At 62.2% G+C, this 18,859-nt stretch overlaps 2 protein-coding genes and 1 long non-coding RNA gene across 4 annotated transcripts; 2 read left to right on the top strand and 1 right to left on the bottom strand.

The window, feature by feature from the left end:
* Positions 1 to 289: 289 nt before the first annotated feature.
* RCOR2 (REST corepressor 2) lies at positions 290 to 6,413 on the bottom strand. Its single transcript, XM_066570219.1, has 12 exons — positions 6,060 to 6,413; positions 5,597 to 5,653; positions 5,419 to 5,499; positions 4,839 to 4,891; positions 4,581 to 4,742; positions 2,863 to 2,987; positions 2,350 to 2,419; positions 1,655 to 1,846; positions 1,500 to 1,577; positions 1,342 to 1,402; positions 1,066 to 1,256; positions 290 to 553 (listed from the first exon to the last, which is right to left on the bottom strand). Exons 1-12 carry the CDS (start codon positions 6,178 to 6,180, stop codon positions 290 to 292), a joined length of 1,455 nt encoding a protein of 484 aa, XP_066426316.1. The 5' UTR covers positions 6,181 to 6,413.
* Positions 6,414 to 8,343: 1,930 nt separating this feature from the next.
* NAA40 (N-alpha-acetyltransferase 40, NatD catalytic subunit) lies at positions 8,344 to 17,633 on the top strand. Of its 2 annotated transcripts, none has more exons than XM_066570737.1 (8): positions 8,344 to 8,489; positions 10,373 to 10,468; positions 11,315 to 11,367; positions 12,543 to 12,638; positions 13,828 to 13,989; positions 15,271 to 15,354; positions 16,029 to 16,106; positions 16,744 to 17,046. In XM_066570737.1, exons 1-8 carry the CDS (start codon positions 8,484 to 8,486, stop codon positions 16,757 to 16,759), a joined length of 591 nt encoding a protein of 196 aa, XP_066426834.1. In that variant the 5' UTR covers positions 8,344 to 8,483; the 3' UTR covers positions 16,760 to 17,046. The 2 variants fall into 2 exon arrangements, with proteins under 2 accessions (XP_066426834.1, XP_066426833.1); XM_066570736.1 differs by lacking the exon at positions 16,744 to 17,046 and adding an exon at positions 17,280 to 17,633 and having other exon boundaries at positions 8,346 to 8,489.
* Positions 17,634 to 17,913: 280 nt separating this feature from the next.
* On the top strand, positions 17,914 to 18,483 carry LOC136570276 (uncharacterized). Its single transcript, XR_010785516.1, has 2 exons — positions 17,914 to 18,126; positions 18,216 to 18,483. It is a non-coding gene; the product is annotated as an uncharacterized lncRNA (long non-coding RNA).
* The last annotated feature ends 376 nt before the right edge of the window (positions 18,484 to 18,859 follow it).

Below are 18,859 nucleotides of genomic sequence, written 5' to 3'. Positions count from 1 at the left end.
TTGTGCTGCAGGGCCCAGGCCCAGTACAGACCAGTGCTCCCAGTATGGAGCAGCAATCCCAGTACAAACCAGTGCTCCCAGTACAGACCAGTGCTCCCAGTATGGAGCAGCAATCCCAGTACAAACCAGTGCTCCCAGTATGGAGCAGCAATCCCAGTACAAACCAGTGCTCCCAGTTCACCCCAGTGCTCCCAGTCCCGCAGCCCCCGCAGCCGCTGTACTAAAATACCTTTATTGCAAACTGGGGACCCCCCAGGACCCCCCGGTCCTCCGGCCCAGCAGGGGGCGCTCAGCGGGGCGGGGCGTGGCCGGCAGCCGGGGGGCGGGGCCTGGCGGCGGGGGCGTGGCCGGGGCGGAGCAGCGGGGGCGGGGCCCGGCCGGGCTGGAGGGGGGGCGGCGGCCGCGGGAGCGCGGGGGGCGGGGCCGGGGGCGGGGCCGGGCGGAGCAGAGGGGGCGGGGCCGGCGGGCGCGAGGGGGGCGGGGCCGCGCCGGGGGGTGGGGCCGAGGAGGGCGGCGGGGGCGGGGCCGGGCGGGAAACGCCCGTGATCTGCACCTGTGGAGAGAGAGGCGGGGCTGGGTGGGCGGGGCAGGGATTGGGTGGGGCCGGGTGGGGCCAGGCAGGGATTGGGTGGGGCTGGAATGGGCGGGGCAGAGAATGGGTGGGACAGGGATGGGCTGTGGTGTGGGTGGGGCTTGGCCATTGATTGATTGGGGTGTAATTGTTTGATTGATTGACTGATTGATTGATTCATTGATTGGGTTGTGGATTGACAACCCAATCAATCAATTGATTGGGTTGTCAGTGTATTGACTGGAGTGACTGATTGAATGAATGATTTGGGTGGATTGATTGATTGATTGATTGATTGAGGTGGATTGATTGATTGATTGAATGATTGGGGCAGGGTCATTGTGCCAGGGACTGCCCCTGGTGTGGGTCTGACCCCAGTCCAGGATCAGAACTGGGACCAGCCCAAGCCCCCAGCCCAGGACTGGGAGCAGGGCAGGGACAGGGCCTGGGACCAGTTCCCAGCTCAGACCCCCCCCAGCCCAGCCCTTCCTCACCTCCTCCTCCTCCTCCTGGTCGGGCTGGGGGCGCTCCCCGGGGGGCTCCCCCTGGCCCTGGCGCTCCTGCAGGAGCCGCTCCAGCCCCAGGCGGCGCCGCGGGCCCAGCACGAAGCTCCGAACCTGCGCCGCCGTTTTGTTGCCCAGCACGGCCGCGACCGCCGGGAAATCGCGGCCGTAGCGGCGCAGGGCTGGCACCGGGACAGACAGACGGACAGTGAGGGACGGACACGGCGGATAACGAGGCCAATTAGGCCAACGAGGGCGGACGCTCACCCTGCACCACCAGCAGCTGCTCGTCCGTTGTCCAGCGGGAGCTGAACTTGCTGTTGTTGCCCTGGGGGGTGAGGGGAGGTGACTTTGGGTGACCGAGGGGACACAACCGGGAGCTGCTGTGACACCGCGGGGACACCGTGGGGCTCACAGGGACCCACCTCAGGCGGCCGCAGCCCCTCCAGGCCCCCGTCCAGCGCCTGCCTGAGGCCGCTGTTGATCTGCTTGATGCGCTGCACCTGCGGGGATGGAGCGGGGATTGGGGAGGGGGCTCACGGGGGTTCTGCCGTGTCCCGGGGGGGGGGCTCACCCTCACCTGCCGTTTCAGCGCCACCAGCTGGCAGTCGAGCTGCCGCAGCGCCCGCGCGCCCAGGTCGGGGTTCGCCGTCACCTCGGCCACGTCCTCGCGGCTCAGGCGCATCCCGCGGGGGGGGCGGCGCCGCTGCCGCGCCGGGGGGTGGTGCCGGTACTGCGGCTCCTTGCGCGGCCCCGCCTTGGCCACGCACGGCTGGCAGCGGGGCCGTTAATTAGGCTCGTTTGTTAATTAGTGCAGGTGCTTGAATTGGTTATGGCTGGGGAAACCCCCTGAGAACTCACACATTCCCCGCCCCCCCCCCCCCCCCCGCACCTGGAACTTGGTACGTTCCGCCCCGGCCGCTGCTCTCCCCCGCCCCCCCAGCAGGGGGCGCCACCTCCGCCCCATTTCTGGGGGTTTCCCCCGATTTTTGGGGTGTCCCGACCCTCCCCCAGCTCACCCTCGTTGTTTTTAGGGTTTCCCCCCATTCCCAAAGATTCCCCCAACTTTTGGGGGTCCCACGCCATCTTTAATTCCCCTCCCCAGCTCCTCCCTCCTTATCTTTAGGGATTCACCCCCATTTTGGGGGTCTGACCCCGTATTTAGGGGGTTTCCCCCTTTTCCTCACGCCACCCTTGAAACCCACCCCACAAATTTCACCCTGTGACGGCCCCGAGCCCCCCCAAACCCCCCCTGTGCCCCCCCTGTGCCCCCACCTCCTTTTTGGGGTCCGCAGGCTCCAGGTCCCCGTCGGGGCTGGGCCGGTGCTCGTCGGTCTCGTCGTTGCTGGGGGGCCAGGGGGGTTTGGGGGTTCAGGGTGGGATTTGGGGGAGGTTTTGGGGGAGATTTTGGAGAGGTTCAGGGTGGATTTTGGGGAGTTTCAGGGTGGGATTTTAGGGAGGATTTTGGGAAGTTTTTGGGGAGGTTTTGGGGATGTTTTTTGGGGGTTCAGGGTGAGATTTTGGGGTTTTAGGAACGTTTTTGGGAAGTTTTAGGAAGCTTTTTGGGAAATTTTTGGAAGGTTTTGGGGAGGTTTTAGAACGTTTCTGGGGAGGTTTTGGGGAGGCTTTTGGGGGAAGTCTTGGGGAGGTTTTCGGAAGTTTTTTAGGAAGGTTTTGGGTGGATTTTGGGTAGGTTTTCGGGGAGATTTTGGAGAGGCTGAGGGTGGATTCTGGGCAGGTTTCTGGGCAGGTTTTGGGGTGCCAGGATGGATTTGGGGGGTCCTGTACCTGTCGTCGCGGTCGCGGCGGCCCAGGAGGCGCCGGGCCTGCCTGTCCATGACGCTGGTGCGGGACCGCGTCTTCTTCCAGGAGTAATAATACTTGACCAGGCTGGGGATCAGCTTGTCCGGGAGCTGGGGGCACACACAGGGGCTTGGGGGGCACGCTGGGGGCCTGGGGGGGTTTGAAGGGGTTTGGGGGGGGTTTGAAGGGGTTTGGGGGGAGTTTGAAGGGGTTTGGGGGTGTTTGGGGGTTTTGAAGGGGCTTGGGGGACATGCAGGGAGCTTGGGGGAGTTTGAAGGGGGTTTGAAGGGATTTGGGGAGGGTTTGAAGGGGTTTGGGGAGGTTTAGAGAGGGTTTGGGGGGGGTTGAGCGGGTTTGAAGGGGGTTGGGGGGCACTCAGGGGGTTCGGGGAGGTTTAGAGGGGGTTTGGGGGGGTTTGAAGGGGTTTGGGGGGCACACAGGGGGTTTGGGGGGCACACAGGGGGTTTGGGGGGATTTGAAGGGGTTTGGGGGGGATTTGAAGGGGTTTGGGGGGCACACAGGGGGTTTGGGGGAGTTTGAAGGGATTTGGGGGGGTTCAGGGAGGTTTAGAGGGGGTTTGGGAGGGTTTGAAGGGGTTTGGGGGGCATTCAGGGCGTTCGGGGAGGTTTAGAGGGGGTTTTGGGGGGGGTTAGGGGTGATTTGGTCTCTGGGATGGGGTGAGAGGTGAAGGAAGGCGTCACCCCTGTAAATGGGGGGGAGAAAGTGCAGGAAGACCCCTGAGATTCCCCCCAAAAAAAGGGGGAAAACCCCTAAAAATGGAGGATCAGGAACCCCTAGAAATAGGAAAGGGGGAAACAGCAGAGAAACCCTAAAGATGGGAGAGGTCAGGACCCCCAAAATCAGGGGGAACCCCCAAAAATGGGCGGGAGGTACCACCTGGTGAGGGGGAAGGGGGAGGCTGGGATGTACCATCTCAAACAGCCCGAAAAAATCCAAAAAGCAACCTCAAAAAATCCAAAAATCAGCCCCAAAAAAATCCAACAAACAGCCCCAAAAATCCAAAAATCAGCCCCAAAAGTTCCCTGGTCGGGGCTGGATCCAAGCACGCTGAGGGAGGGGGGTCTGACCCCGGTGCTCTCTCCCTGAGGGGGGTTCTGGCCCCCATTGCCCCCGCACCAGGGGGTTTTGGGGTCCCTTTTGGGGTCCCTTTGGGGGTCCCTTTGGGGTCCCTTTTGGGGTCCCTTTGGGTCCCTTTTGGGGTCCTTTTGGGGTCCCTTTGGGGTCCCTTTGCGGTCCCTTTGGGTCCCTTTTGGCGTCCCTTTTGGGTCCCTTTGGGGTCCCTTTTGGGGTCCCTTTGGGTCCCTTTTGGGGTCCTTTTGGGGTCCCTTTGGGGTCCCTTTGGGGTCCCTTTTGGTCCCTTTTGGGGTCCCTTTGCGGTCCCTTTGGGTCCCTTTTGGCGTCCCTTTTGGGTCCCTTTTGGTCCCTTTTGGGGTCCCTTTGCGGTCCCTTTTGGGGTCCCTTTGGGGGTCCCTTTGGGGTCCCTTTTGGGGTCCCTTTGGGTCCCTTTTGGGGTCCTTTTGGGGTCCCTTTGGGGTCCCTTTGGGGTCCCTTTTGGTCCCTTTTGGGGTCCCTTTGCGGTCCCTTTGGGTCCCTTTTGGCGTCCCTTTTGGGTCCCTTTGGGGTCCCTTTGGGGTCCCTTTTGGGGTCCCTTTTGGGGTCCCTTTGGGTGCCCTGGCCCTCACCATCTGCTGGATGCGGGCGAAGCTCTTGCCGTGGCAGCTGAAGGCCTGCTCGAACAGCACCTTGTCCTCCACCGTCCACTCGTCCGGGAACGGGGTGAAGTTGGCCAGGTCAGCCAGGGACTTCTCCACGTCGTGCTTGTGCCACAGCAGCATGCCCAGGGCCTGGGGCACCCCGAGGGTGGTGAGGAGGGGATTTAGGGGGTCAGCAGGGGATTTAGGGGGTCAGCAGGGGATTTAGGGGCTCGGGGCTCCGGGTACCTGCTCGATGTTGTAGCCGTGCTTGTCCTTGGCCATGGCGATGTACCTGTCCACTGGGGGGGGTTGGGGGGGTTATGGGGAGGGTGAGGGGGTTTTGGGAGGTTTGGGGTGAGGGAGAGGGGTTGGGGGGGTTTTGGGGGGTTTGGGGGGTGAAGGGAGTAAAGGAAGAGCTAAAGGGGTAAAAAGGGGGGTTGGGAGGGTTGGAGGTTCTGGGGGCACAAAGGGAGGGTTGGGGGTTCCAGGGGGTGTTGGGGGTTCCAGGGGTTGTTGGGGGGTTCCAGGGGGTGTTGGGGGGTTCCAGGGGGTGTTGGGGGATACCAGGGGGTGTTGGGGGGTACCAGGGGGTGTTGGGGGTACCAGGGGGTGTTGGGGGTTCCAGGGGGTGTTGGGGGTTCCAGGGGGTGTTGGGGGATACCAGGGGGTGTTGGGGGTACCAGGGGGTGTTGGGGGGTACCAGGGGGTGTTGGGGGTACCAGGGGGTGTTGGGGGGTTCCAGGGGGTGTTGGGGGGTTCCAGGCGGTGGGGGCCCCCCCGAGCCCCCCTCCCGCGCAGGGCCCCCCCCGGGGGGCGGGGGTCTCACGTTTGGCGTCGGACACGCAGTGGTTGGGGGCCCACACCAGCATCCCCTTGAGCTCCTTGTTGCTGTAGCGAGCGGGGCTCTCTGGGGGGCACGGGGGGGTCTCACTGAGGGGGGCGGGGGGCGCACACCCCCGAACCCCCCCCCCCCGGACCCCCGGCCCCTCCCCGAAGCTCCGTACCTGGTTTGCAGTCGGGAATCACCGCCTGGTAATCGGCCCCCACCCGGATCATGCTGTCTGCGGGGTCACGGGGGTGCCGGGGTTACCGGGGTCCCCGCTCAGCCCCCCTCACCCTCAGGGGCTCTTTGGGCCGGGGGGGCCGCGGCCGAGCCCCCTCCCAGCGCCACAGAACAAAGCTGCGGCCGCGCACACGCGGGCGCCCGGGGACAATGGGGACGGGGCTTTGTTCGCCCCCCCCATGTCCCCGTGTGTCCCCCCCACCCCTCCGAACCCGGGGGGGGTCCGGGGGATGCCCGCGCTGCTGCCCCCTCCCCACGGTAACACCCGCGGGCTCCCCGGCATCCCCTGGGGTTTATTGGGGTGCGGGGTGTCCTGGGGCTGGGGGCTCGCAGCTTTGATTTCATTTTATTGTATTTTGTTGTATTTTATTTTATTTCATTTTTGGGGGGCGGGGGTCACTCACCGTGGCCGTGCTCGTCCTCGCTGGCCTCGTCCTCGGACTGGGGGGGTCCCGCGGCGCCGGCCCCCGCCTTGGCGCGGCTGCGGGACAGGATCCCCGAGGGCTTCTCCATCACCGCCGGCATCCCCGGGCCCCCCGAGCCCCCCGGGGGTCCCGCACGGCCCCGCGGGGAGGGGGCTCGGCCCCGGTACCCCCCCCCCCCTCACCAAACTCCCCCCGAGCGCGGGGGTTTTGGGGAGGGGGCGTGGGAATGGGGCGGAGGGGGGGAGGACGCGGGGCGGACCCGAGGGTCCCTCCCCCGGTAGGAGCGGGGGAGAACCGGGGGGTTCCAGGGGAGGGGTCCCGGTCCTGGGGGGCCGTGCCGGGGGTCCCGAGCCCGCACAAAGCGCCCGCGGCCGCTGCCGCCGCCTCCCGGTGCTAAAGTAGTTCCAGCTGCCGCGGCCTCAGCACGGCCCCGCCGCCCCCCGTACCCCTCCGCGCCGCCTCGGGGACCGGGGGGACCGGGGGGGACCAAGGGGGACCAAGGGGATCGGGGGGACCAGGGGGGCTCAGGGGGGACCGGGGGGGATCGGGGCGACCGGGGGGGACCGGGGGGACCAAGGGGACCGGGGGGACCGGGGGGGATTGAGGGGGACCGGGGGAACTGGAGGGGCTCAGGGGGGACCGGGGGGGACCTGGGAGGACCAAGGGGATCGGGGGGACCGGGGGGGATTGAGGGGGACCGGGGGGACCGGGATGGCTCAGGGGGGACCGGAGGGGATCGGGGGGACCAAGGGGATCGGGGGGACCGGGATGGCTCAGGGGGGACCGGGGGGGATCGGGGGGATCGGGAGGGACCGGGCGGGACCTGGGGGACCAAGAGGACCGGGGCCTCAGGGGGGACTAAGGGGATCGGGGGGCCCGGGGGAAGCTGTGGTCTGTCCCCACGTGGGGTTGGGGTCTGTCCCTGTGTGGGTCTGGGGTCTGTCCCCATGTGGGGCTGGGTGCCCATGGGGATCCCCACCTCCATCACACTCTGTGGGGTTGTTGTCTGTCCCTGTGTGGGTCTGGGGTCTGTCCCCATGTGGGGTTGGTGTCTGTCCCTGTGTGGGTTTGTCCCTGTGTGGGTCTGGGGTCTGTCCCTGCGTGTGGCTGCCCCTATGGGGTCTGGGGTCTGTCCCTCTGTGGGTCCCCACCTCCATCACGCTCTGTGGGGCTGCCCCACATCCCCCGTCACCCCCTTCCCTCTGGGGCTGCCCTGCTGGCTCCTGTGGGGTGACCCGATTGAGGGAGGGTTTGGGGCTGGATCAGAGCTGGCAATCAGAGCTATGGGGCAGGGCTATGGGGTGGGCTGAGGGCTATGGGGCAGGCATGTGTGGCAAACTGGAGTCTGTCAGTCCATACTGGGCTCTGTAGGGCCAGTTTGGGCTCTCTGGGGCCGGTTTAGGGCCGTACCAGACTCTGTGGGGCCATACCAGCCTCTCTTGTGCTCATTTAGGGCTGTACTGGGTTTGTGGGGCCGGTTTAGGGCTGCACCAAGCTCTGTGGGGCCGTACCGGGTCTGTGGTGCCGGTTTAGGACCGTACCGAGCTCAGTGGGGCCATACCGGGTCTGTGGTGCCGGTTTAGGACCGTACCGAGCTCTGTGGGGCCATACCGGGTCTGTGGTGCCGGTTTAGGACCGTACCGAGCTCTGTGGGGCCATACCGGGTCTGTGGTGCCGGTTTAGGGCCGTACCGAGCTCTGTGGGGCCATTCCAGGTTTGTGGGTCCGGTTTAGGGCCGTACCGAGCTCTGTGGGGCTGTACCGGGTCTGTGGTGCCGGTTTAGGGCCATACCGGGTCTGTAGGGCTGGTTTAGGGCCATACCGGGTCTGTGGTGCTGGTTTAGGGCCGTACCGAGCTCAGTGGGGCCATACTGGGTCTGTGGTGCCGGTTTAGGGCCGTACCGAGCTCAGTGGGGCCATACCGGGTTTGTGGGTCCGGTTTAGGGCTGTACCGAGCTCTGTAGGGCCATACCGGGTTTGTGGGTCTGGTTTAGGGCCGTACCGAGCCCTGTGAGGCCGTACCGGGCTCTACGGGCCCCCCGCTCCCACAATGGCGGCCCCGCTCCCCTCAGCGCACTGGGCGTGGCTTCCCGCGCTCCCGCCCTTTTCGCTCTCAGCCAATCAGCGCCGAGCTTCCTTCGCGCCCCGCGCCGCCGCCACGCGCCCGCTGCCCCCCGCCCTTCCCGCTCCGCTTTCGCGCACGCGCGGCGGCCCCGCCCGCGCCACCGCCCCCATCGCCCCGCCCCTTTCCTCCATCGCGCCGGCGCATTGGCCGCCGGCCGCCGGCTCGCGCGCTTGGCGCTCCGCCCCTTTCCCCCCCCCTTATAAATAGCGCGCCCCCCGCGCGCGTCCACTCAGACCCTCCGCGCCCCCCGCGCCGTGAGGAGCCGCCGCCGCCGCCATTATGGGGGTGAGCGGGGCCGCGCCGCGCTCGGGGGGGCTTGGCCTGAGGGGAAACAGGGCAGGGGTGGGGCCTGCGAGGCGCCGCTGAGCGGATTGGGGGCCGGCCGAACGGGTGGAGGGGTCACCGCGAGGGGACGCGGGAGTTCTGCGAGCGAATTTGGGGTCGTCTGAGGGGCTGGGAGGTCACCGCGAGGCCTCACGGGGGTTCCGTGAGGGCATTTGGGACCGTCCCAGAGGATGGGGAGACTCTTTGGGGTGGGACAGGGCTACCATGAGGGGATTTGGGGCACCTATGTGGAGATTTAGGACTTTCCGTGAGGTTTTGGGGTTGTTTGAGGTCATTTGGGGCTCTGCGAGCGGTCTGGATGCTGCTGTGAGGAAATTGGGATTATCGGAGGCTCTTGGAGATTCTGTGAAGGTTTTAGAACCTTGTGTGAGAGTTTGAGGTTCCCACGGTGAACTGTGGGATTCTCTGAGTGGATTTGGGGCTGTTACAGAAGATTTGGGGCTGTGTAGAGAGGGGTGGTCAGGACTAGAGGGGATTTGGGGCTGTTTTGGGGTCTCTAGGTTGGATTTGGGGTTGTGCTTCCCCAGACTCCTCTCATGATGTCCCATCCAACCCTGCTGGACAAATTTCCAGGTTTTTCCCCCAAAATGACCCTAAAGTGGAGATTTGAGCATCCACATCCCAGCCAGCAGCAGATGGTGGCTGCTCCAACCCCAAAACCACTTTAATTCCCCCCAAACCCTCTGATAAATGTGGTTTTGAGGGATGTTTACCCTGTCCCTGTCCCCATCCCGCTGCTTTTCCTGTTAAATCTTTGCTTTTGGGTGCACTTCACTCAATTTTTTGGAGCTGAAGCTCAGGAATCCCAGTCCCTCTTTGGAGATTTGGAGGGATCCCCGCAGGATATTTCATTTTGGGTGAAATCACCCACATTTTTAGCGCCAGTCTTCTCAGATTTGGGAAAAACCACTCCCAAGGAGCAGCTTGGTGTGGCTGCTGTCCCCCCCTCGTCCCACCTGAAACCCCCAAGATTTTGGGGCAAAACCCCTTCCAAGTGCATCACCAACACTCACTCAAAATTCAACCCTGGTTTTATCCCTAAAACCCTTTTTCCTCCAAGATTTGGGGCAAAACCCCTTCAAAGTGCATCGCCCCAGCAGCAACAGTCACTAAAAATTCAGCACTGATTTGATCCTAAACCCCTTTATTCCCCGAGATTTTGGGACACTCCCCACCTGCAGCTCACACTCCTGGCCTTTAATACCATTAATATTAAATCTGATCGTGAATGACTGTGGGGGCAGGGCTGGGTGCCAGTTTGGTGCCAATTCCCGGCCTTTTGGTGCCAGTTTGGTGCCAGTTCTCAGTGTTTTGGTGCCAGTTTGGTGCCAATCCTGGGTGTTGTGGTGCCAGTTTGGTGCCAATTCCCGGCCTTTTGGTGCCAGTTTGGCGCCAGTTCTCAGTGTTTTGGTGCCAGTTTGGTGCCAGTTCTCAGTGTTTGGTGCCAGTTCTCAGTGTTTGGTGCCAGTTCTCAGTATTTGGTGCCAGTTCTCAGTGTTTGGTGCCAGTTCTCAGTGTTTGGTGCCAATCCCTGGTATTTTGGTGCCAATCCCTGGTATTTTGGTGCCAGTTCCCAGTGTTTTGGTGCCAGTTCCCAGTGTTTTGGTGCCAGTTCCCAGTGTTTTGGTGCCAGTTCTCAGTGTTTGGTGCCAGTTCTCAGTGTTTGGTGCCAGTTCTCAGTATTTGGTGCCAGTTCTCAGTGTTTGGTGCCAGTTCTCAGTGTTTGGTGCCAATCCCTGGTATTTTGGTGCCAATCCCTGGTATTTTGGTGCCAGTTCTCAGTGTTTGGTGCCAGTTCTCAGTGTTTGGTGCATTTTCCCCAGAGGAAGTCGAGCAGGGCCAAGGAGAAGAAGCAGCGGCGGCTGGAGGAGCGGGCGGCCATGGCAGCCGTGTGTGCCAAGGTGGAGGCTGCCAACAAAGTGAGTGTGGCCCCAACAGGGGCAGGGCACGGGCACGGCCCTGGCACAGCCCTGGAACCAGGCAGGGCACGGGCACAGCCCTGGCACAGCCCTGGCACAGCCCTGGAACCATGCAGGGCACGGGCACAGCCCTGGCACGGCCCTGGAACCAGGCCCTGTCCTGTCCCTGCCCTGTCCCTGCCCTGTCCCGTCCCAGCCCTGTCCCTGCCCTGTCCCGTCCCAGCCCTGTCCCTGCCCTGTCCCAGCCCTGTCCCTGCCCTGTCCCAGCCCTGTCCCTGTCCCTGTCCCTGTCCCTGTCCCTGCCCCTGCCCCTGTCCCTGTCCTGTCCCTGTCCCTGCCCCTGTCCCTGTCCCTGTCCTGTCCCTGCCCTGCCCCTGTCCCTGTCCCTGTCCCTGCCCTGCCCCTGTCCCTGTCCCTGTCCCTGCCCTGTCCCTGCCCTGTCCCAGCCCTGTCCCTGTCCCTGCCCCTGTCCTGTCCCTGTCCTGTCCCTGCCCTGCCCCTGTCCCTGCCCTGTCCCTGTCCCTGCCCTGCCCCTGTCCCTGTCCCTGTCCCTGCCCCTGTCCCTGTCCTGTCCCTGCCCTGCCCCTGTCCCTGCCCTGTCCCTGCCCTGTCCCTGTCCCTGTCCCTGTCCCTGTCCCTGCCCTGCCCCTGTCCCTGCCCTGCCCCTGTCCCTGCCCTGTCCCTGCCCTGTCCCTGTCCCTGCCCTGTCCCTGTCCCTGTCCCTGTCCCTGTCCCTGTCCCTGCCCTGTCCCTGTCCCTGTCCCTGTCCCTGTCCCTGCCCTCTCCCTGTCCCTGTCCCTGCCCTGGCAGTGCCCAGTGCTGCTGCCCCTCTCTCCTCTCTTGCAGCTCCGAGATCCCCTCGAGGCCTTCCCGGTGTTCAAAAAGTACGACAGGAACGGGTCAGTGCCGGGGATCGACGGGGATCACGGGCATCACGGGCATCAGGGGCATCATCAGGGGCATCATCAGGGGCATCACAGGGCATCATCAGGGGCATCATCAGGGGCATCATCAGGGGCATCAGGGGCATCACAGGGGCATCATCAGGGGCATCATCAGGGGCATCACAGGGCATCATCAGGGGCATCATCAGGGGCATCATCAGGGGCATCATCAGGGGCATCACAGGGCATCAGGGGCACCCCGGGGCATCATCACAGGCTCCCCAGGCTGATCCTGGTGTCCTCAGAATGGTCATGGTGTCCCTGAGGCCATTCCTGGTGTCCCCAAGGCTGATCTCGGTGTCCCCAGAGTGTCCCCAGAGCGTTCCTGGGGTTCCTGAGACCGTTCCCGGTGTCCCTGAGGCCACTTTGGGTGTCCCCAGAGTGTTCCCGATGTCCCCGTGGTTGTTTCCAGTGTCCCCAAGCCCCATGCCAGTGTCACCACCGTGTCCCTGAGCCCCTTCCCGGTGTCTCTAACCCCTCCCCGGTGTCCCCACAGTGTCCCCAACCCTGGTGTCCGTCTGTCCTCAGGCTGGACGTGTCCATCGAGTGTCCCCATGGTGTCCCTGAGCCCCTCCCCAGTGTCCCCACAGTGTCCCCGCACTGTCCCAATCCCCGTGTCTGTCTGTCCCCAGGCTGGACGTGTCCCCCCAGTGTCCCCACACTGTCCCTCACCCCGTGTCCATCTGTCCCCAGGCTGGACGTGTCCATCGAGTGTCCCCACAGTGTCCCCATGGTGTCCCTCACCCCGTGTCCGTCTGTCCGTCTGTCCCCAGGCTGGACGTGTCCATCGAGTGTCCCCATGGTGTCCCTGACCCCGTGTCCGTCTGTCCCCAGGCTGGACGTGTCCATCGAGTGTCCCCATGGTGTCCCCCCAGTGTCCCCAACCCCGTGTCCGTCTGTCCCCAGGCTGGACGTGTCCATCGAGTGTCCCCACAGTGTCCCCATGGTGTCCCTCACCCCGTGTCCGTCTGTCTGTCTGTCCCCAGGCTGGACGTGTCCATCGAGTGTCCCCATGGTGTCCCCATGGTGTCCCTCACCCCGTGTCCGTCTGTCCCCAGGCTGGACGTGTCCATCGAGTGTCCCCACAGTGTCCCCATGGTGTCCCTCACCCCGTGTCCGTCTGTCCCCAGGCTGGACGTGTCCATCGAGTGTCGCCGTGTGTCCGGCCTGGAGCCGTCCACTCTGGACTGGGCCTTTGAGCTGACCAAGGCCAACATGCAGAGCCTGTGAGTGCCCCTCTCCACCCCGACGCCTTTTCATCCCCCAAAATTCCCACATTTGGGTTTCCCCCTGCACTTTCCCTTGGTTCCTGTGGTTTGGATTTCCCACCTTGGTTTTTGCCGTGATTTTCCCCAAAATCCTTGGGGTTTTTTGTTTACCCCAAATCCCTGGGGTTTTCCCCCAAATTCCTGGCTTTTTTCCCCCTGGTCCCCGTTTTTTTTTTGCCCCCAAATTTTTGGTGTTTTCCCTTGCCATCCCCTGCCCCAAACCCCAATTCCCCCCTGCCTCAATCCCCTTTTTCCACCCCCAAACCCCCATTTTCCCCCCCCAATCCCATTTTCCCCCCAATCCCCATTTTCCTCCCCAAACCCCATTTTTTGCCCCAAACCCCCATTTTTTTTGCCCCAAACCCCATTTTTTGCCCCAAACCCCATTTTTTGCCCCAAACCCCCATTTTTCCCCCCGAATTCCCCATTTTTTGCCCCAAACCCCATTTTTTGCCCCCTACCCCCATTTTTTGCCCCAAACCCCATTTTTTGCCCCTACCCCCATTTTTTGCCTCAAACCCCATTTTTTGCCTCAAACCCCATTTTTTGCCCCAAACTCCCATTTTCCCCCCCAATCCCCATTTTCCTCCCCAAACCCCCATTTTTTGCCCCAAACCCCTATTTTTCCCCCAAACCCCCATTTTTTCCCCCAAACTCCCATTTTTCCCCCCGAATTCCCCATTTTTTTGCCCCAAACCCCCATTTTTTGCCCCCTACCCCCATTTTTTGCCCCAAACCCCAATTTTTTGCCCCAAACCCCATTTTTTCCTCCCCAAACCCCCATTTTTTTGCCCCCAAACCCGTGTTTTTTGCCCCAAACTCCCATTTTTTGCCCCAAACCCCCATTTTTTGCCCCGAATTCCCCATTTTTTGCCCCAAACCCGCGTTTTTTGCCCCTACCCCTATTTTTTGCCCCAAACCCCATTTTTTGCCCCAAACCCCATTTTTTGCCCCAAACTCCCATTTTTCCCCCCAATCCCCCGTTTTTCCTCCCCAAACCCCCATTTTTCCGCCCCAAACCCGCGTTTTTTGCCCCCTACCCCCATTTTTTGCCCCGAATTCCCCATTTTTCCACCTCCAAACCCCCATTTTTCCCCCCGAATTCCCCATTTTTTGCCCCAAACCCCATTTTTTGCCCCGGGCCCAGGTACGAGCAGAGCGAGTGGGGCTGGAAGGAGCGCGAGAAGCGGGCGGAGCTGCGGGACGAGCGCTCCTGGTTCCTGCTGGCCCGCGAGGCGCCGGGGGCGCGGCCCGTGGCCTTCAGCAGCTTCCGCTTCGACGTGGAGTGCGGGGACGAGGTGCTCTACTGGTGAGAGGGGGGAATTTGGGGGGAAATTCGGGAATTTGGGGTGAAATCCCGGGAATTTGGGCGGAAATTCCGGGATTTTGGGGGGAAATCTGGGAGTTTTGGGGTGAAATCTGGGAGTTTTGGGGTGAAATCTGGGAGTTTGGGGTTTCCCTGTCCCTTGGCCTTCAGCAGCTTCCGCTTCGACGTGGAGTGCGGGGACGAGGTGCTCTACTGGTGAGAGGGGGGAATTTGGGGGGAAATTCGGGGATTTGGGGGGAAATCCCGGGATTTTGGGGTGAAATCTGTCAGATTTGGGGTGAAATCTGGGAGTTTGGGGTGAAATCTGGGAGTTTTGGGGTGAAATCTGGGAGTTTGGGGTTTGCCTGCTCCGTGGGAACTCCATGGAGTGCAGGGACGAGGTGCTCTACTGGTGAGCGGGGGAAATACCGGGAATTTGGGGGGAAATCCCGGGAATTTGGGGGGAAATTCCGGGATTTTGGGGGGAAATCTGTCAGATTTGGGGTGAAATCTGGGAGTTTTGGGGTGAAATCTGGGAGTTTGGGGTGAAATCTGGGACTTTTGGGGTTTCCCTGAGCCGCGAGAAGCCCGTGGACTGCAGGGACGAGGTGCTCTACTGGTGAGAGCAGAATTTGGGGTGAAATTCGGGGATTTGGGGTGAAATCCCGGGATTTTGGGGTGAAATACCAGGAATTTGGGGTTTTGGGGGGAAATACCGGGATTTTGGGGTGAAATCTGGGACTTTTGGGGTTTCCCTGACCCGCGAGAAGCCCATGGAGTGCAGGGACGAGGTGCTCTACTGGTGAGAGCAGAATTTGGGGTGAAATTCGGGGATTTTGGGGTTTTGGGGTGAGATCCAGGGTGAAATCTGTCAAATTTGGGTTGAAATCCGGGGGTTTTGGGGGTCTTGGGGTGAGATCTGGGAGTTTCGGGGTTTTTCCCCAGGTCTGATGGGAGTTTTTGGGGTGAAATCTGCGGGTTTTAGGGTGAAACCTGTCAGTTTTGGGGTGAAACCTGTCAGTTTTGGGGTGAAACCTGTCAGTTTTGGGGGAAAATCTGTCGGTTTTGGGGTGAAGTCTGTCAGATTTGGGTCTTTGGGTCGAACCCTGTCAGTTTTGGGGTGAACCCTGTCAGTTTTGGGGTGCAATCTGTCAGTTTTGGGGATTTTTGGGTCGAACCCTGTCAGTTTTGGGGTGCAATCTGTCAGTTTTTGGGATTTTTGGGTCGAACCCTGTCAGTTTTGGGGTGCAATCTGTCAGTTTTTGGGATTTTTGGGCTCCCCAGTTACGAGGTGCAGCTCGAGAGCCGCGTGCGGCGCCGGGGCCTGGGCAAGTTCCTGCTGCAGATCCTGCAGCTCGTGGCCAACAGGTGAGAAATGGGGCAAATTCGGGGGGGTTTGGGAAAAATGGGGGAGTTTGGGGGGTCTGGGGGGAAATACGGGGGGTTTGGGGTGAAACGGGGGCAGTTTGGGTTTGTTCTGGGCTGAAACTGGGGCGGTTTGGGGCCGAAGCAGGCCGGTGATTGGGGTGAATTGGGGCAGTTTTGGGGTGAATTGGGGCAGTTTTGGGGTGAATTTGGGGCAGTTTTGGGGTGAATTGGGGCAGTTTTTGGGGCGGAACCCGGGGCAGTTTTTGGGGTGAATTGGGGCAGTTTTTGGGGTGAATTTGGGGCAATTTTGGGGTGAATTTGGGGCAGTTTTGGGGTGAATTTGGGGCAGTTTTTGGGGGGAATTGGGGAAGTTTTGGGGGTAAAACTGGGGCAGTTTTTGGGTGAATTGGGGCAGTTTTGGGGTGAATTGGGGAAGTTTTGGGGATGATTTTGGGGCAGTTTTTGGGGTGAATTGGGGCAGTTTTGGGGTGAATTTGGGGCAATTTTGGGGTGAATTTGGGGCAGTTTTGGGGTGATTTTGGGGCAGTTTTTGGGGTGAATTTGGGGCGGTTTTGGGGTGAATTTGGGACAGTTTTTGGGGTGAATTTGGGCAGTTTTTGGGGTGAATTTGGGACAGTTTTTGGGGGGAATTCGCCCATTTTTGGGGTGCTCAGCACACAGATGAAGAAGGTGATGCTGACGGTGTTCAAGCACAACCACGGAGCCCTGCAGTTCTTCAGAGACGCCCTGCAGTGAGTGAGGGACACACGGACACGGGGGGGACAGACGGACACAGGGGACAGAGGGACAGACGGACACAGGGGACAGAGGGACAGAGGGACGGGGCTGGCACGGGGACGTGACACCAGTGACACAGGCGGGGACACAGAGGGGGACGCAGGGAGGCGACAGTGACACAGAGGTGACAGTGACAGGGAGGTGACACCAGGAGGTGACACAGAGGTGACAGCAGTGACACAGTGACAGTGACACGCCCGTCCTTGCAGTGCCACAGAGGGTGACACAGGAGGTGACACAGGGAGGTGACACAGGGAGGTGACACAGAGGTGACACAGGGAGGTGACACAGAGGGTGACACAGAGGTGACACAGGGGGTGACACAGGAGGTGACACAGGAGATGACACAGGAGGTGACACACAGAGGTGACACAGGGGGTGACACAGGAGGTGACACAGAGGTGACACAGAGGTGACACAGGGAGGTGACACAGAGGGTGACACAGAGGGTGACACAGAGGTGACACAGGAGGTGACACAGAGGTGACACAGAGGTGACACAGGGAGGTGACACAGAGGGTGACACAGGAGGTGACACAGGGGGTGACACAGGAGGTGACACAGGGGGTGACATTGTGCCTGTCCTTGCAGTGACACGGGGAGGTGACACACAGTGACGGGGAGGTGACACAGGAGGTGACAGCAGTGACACGGGGACATTGTGCCTGTCCTTGCAGTGGGCGGGGGCTCAGGCTGAGGTGGGTGCTCGGGACCCCCACATTTGGGGAAGTTTTGCCCTGTTTTGGGTGCTGCCCCTTTCCCCTCCCCCCCCACTACCGACCTGGGGGTGACACTGGGGGGGTCCCGAGTGACTCTGGGGTGACACTGGGGGGGTCCCAGCTGATTTTGGGGTCCCCCCCTGCCCCTGTCCCCCCCAGGTTCGAGGTGAGTTTGGGGGCTCAGGGTGACACGGGGGTGGTCAGGGTGACACTGGGGGGCTCACGGTGACATTGGGGGGGTCCCAGCTGATTTTGGGGGTCCCCCCCGCCCCTGTCCCCCCCAGGTTCGAGGTGAGTTTGGGGGCTCAGGGTGACATTGGGGGCTCAGGGTGACACTGGGGGGCTCACGGTGACATTGGGGGGGTCCCAGCTGATTTTGGGGTCCCCCCCTGCCCCTGTCCCCCCCAGGTTCGAGGTTGACGCCTCCTCCCCGAGCGTCTCCGGCTGCTGTGGGGACGATTCCTCCTACGAGATCCTGAGCCGCAGCACCAGATTCGGGGACCCCCACCCCGGGGGGGGCCCCTGCGCCGGCTGCTGCCACTGAGACCCCCCCAAAACCACCCCCAAAAACCCCCCCTAAACCTCCCCCCCCACCCCCGGATCCGGGATTTTGGGGTGGGAGGGGAATTTTGAATTTTTTTTGGTTTTTTTTGAATTTTTTTTTTTTGTTGTTGTTGTTTTTTTTGTTGTTTTTTTTCAGGTGTTTTGTTTGTACGGGATAAATAAATAATTAAATAAATAATGAGGAAGCTTTAATGAGGCTTTAATTGGCTTTAATTGTGTTGGGGCGGGGCTATGCTAATGAGCAGCGTGATCTATACGCAATAAACAAATTCTGGGAATGAGAGGCCAGACTGTTAATGAGAGGCGTGGTCTATACACACACACCATCATTATGCATGAATTATGTTAATAAGGGGCGGGGCTATATTAATGAGATGCATGGTCCGTACGCTATGAGTATTATGACATAATTATGTTAATAAGGGGCGGGGCAATGCTAATGCAAGCGTGTTCTATACGCTACGAGCGTCATGACTGAGTTTCATTAATGAGGGGGCGTGGTTAAACGGGCAGGGCGGTCCTAAAACGCAAACTCCGCGCGCCGGAAGTGACGTCACAGAGCAGCGCCAGAGCCGCCATGATGCCGCTCGCCGCCCTCAGCGCCCGCTCCCTCCTGCGCTCCGCGGTCCGGCCGGGCCCGGCCCCGCGCTGGATCCGCTCGGGGCCCGCGCAGAGCCCCGTGAGCACCCGGGTGAGCTCGGGGGCAGCGGCGGGGGCGGCGGGCGCGGGGTGACCTTGGCGGGGGGGGCGGCTCCGGTTCTAACGGCGCTGCGCCCTCAGGACACCGTGCTGGGCTTGGCCGCCGTGTTCGCCTCGATCTTCGTCCCCGCCGCCTGGGTGCTCGGCCACATCCAGGAATACAAGAAACGGGAGGAGGAGTGAACCGGGCCCGCCGCACCGGGACCACCCCCACCGGGACCCCCCCAACCTCCGAGCACCGGGACCAGAACCGGGACCAGCGCCGGGACCACCGGGAGGCGCCGCCCCCGCCATGGGACCCCCCCCCGACCCCTCCCCCGCCTCAATAAAGGCCGCAGATTCCGCCTGAGCCGCTCCGAGTCCGTCCCGCCGCACCGGAACCGGGCTGTGGCGTCACTGATGGCGTCACGGGCAGCGGCGCCGTTTCGGGGGGGGGCGGCGGGCGGGGGTTGCTAAGGGCGGGGCTTGTTGCCAGGGGCGGAGCAATCGGCAAATAATCCGGGAGGCGGGGCTTAATGTGATGGGCGGGGGCAGTGATGTGGGCGGGTTTGTGAGGGGCGGGGCCAATGCGGTGGGCGGGGTTTGTTGTCAAGGGCGGGGTTCACTGTCGGGGGCGTGGCCTCGCCATTCCGGGGTTCCCGGTGCGGGGTCGGTACCGGGGCTCGGACCCTCAATTCCCGCTCCGCTTTTGGGGGCGGGACTGCTCCTTTCCCGCCATTCCCCAG

Source organism: Molothrus aeneus, unplaced genomic scaffold, assembly GCF_037042795.1.
Source record: "Molothrus aeneus isolate 106 unplaced genomic scaffold, BPBGC_Maene_1.0 scaffold_30, whole genome shotgun sequence".
Classification (NCBI taxonomy): Eukaryota; Metazoa; Chordata; class Aves; order Passeriformes; family Icteridae; genus Molothrus; species Molothrus aeneus.
Note: the sequence above shows the minus strand (reverse complement) of the source record. Positions and strands in the feature narration are given on the sequence as shown.

Coding starts and splice junctions, on each gene's coding strand:
- RCOR2 (XM_066570219.1), bottom strand. CDS start 6,180: ATGCCGGCGGTGATGGAGAAGCCCTCGGGGATCCTGTCCCGCAGCCGC. Junction 5,500..5,596: donor GATTCCCGACTGCAAACCAG/GTACGGAGCTTC, acceptor CGTGCCCCCCAG/AGAGCCCCGCTCGCTACAGC. Junction 1,257..1,341: donor GCAGCTGCTGGTGGTGCAGG/GTGAGCGTCCGC, acceptor TCCCGGTGCCAG/CCCTGCGCCGCTACGGCCGC.
- NAA40 (XM_066570736.1), top strand. Junction 10,469..11,314: donor AGGTGGAGGCTGCCAACAAA/GTGAGTGTGGCC, acceptor CCTCTCTTGCAG/CTCCGAGATCCCCTCGAGGC. Junction 13,990..15,270: donor GGGGACGAGGTGCTCTACTG/GTGAGAGGGGGG, acceptor TGGGCTCCCCAG/TTACGAGGTGCAGCTCGAGA.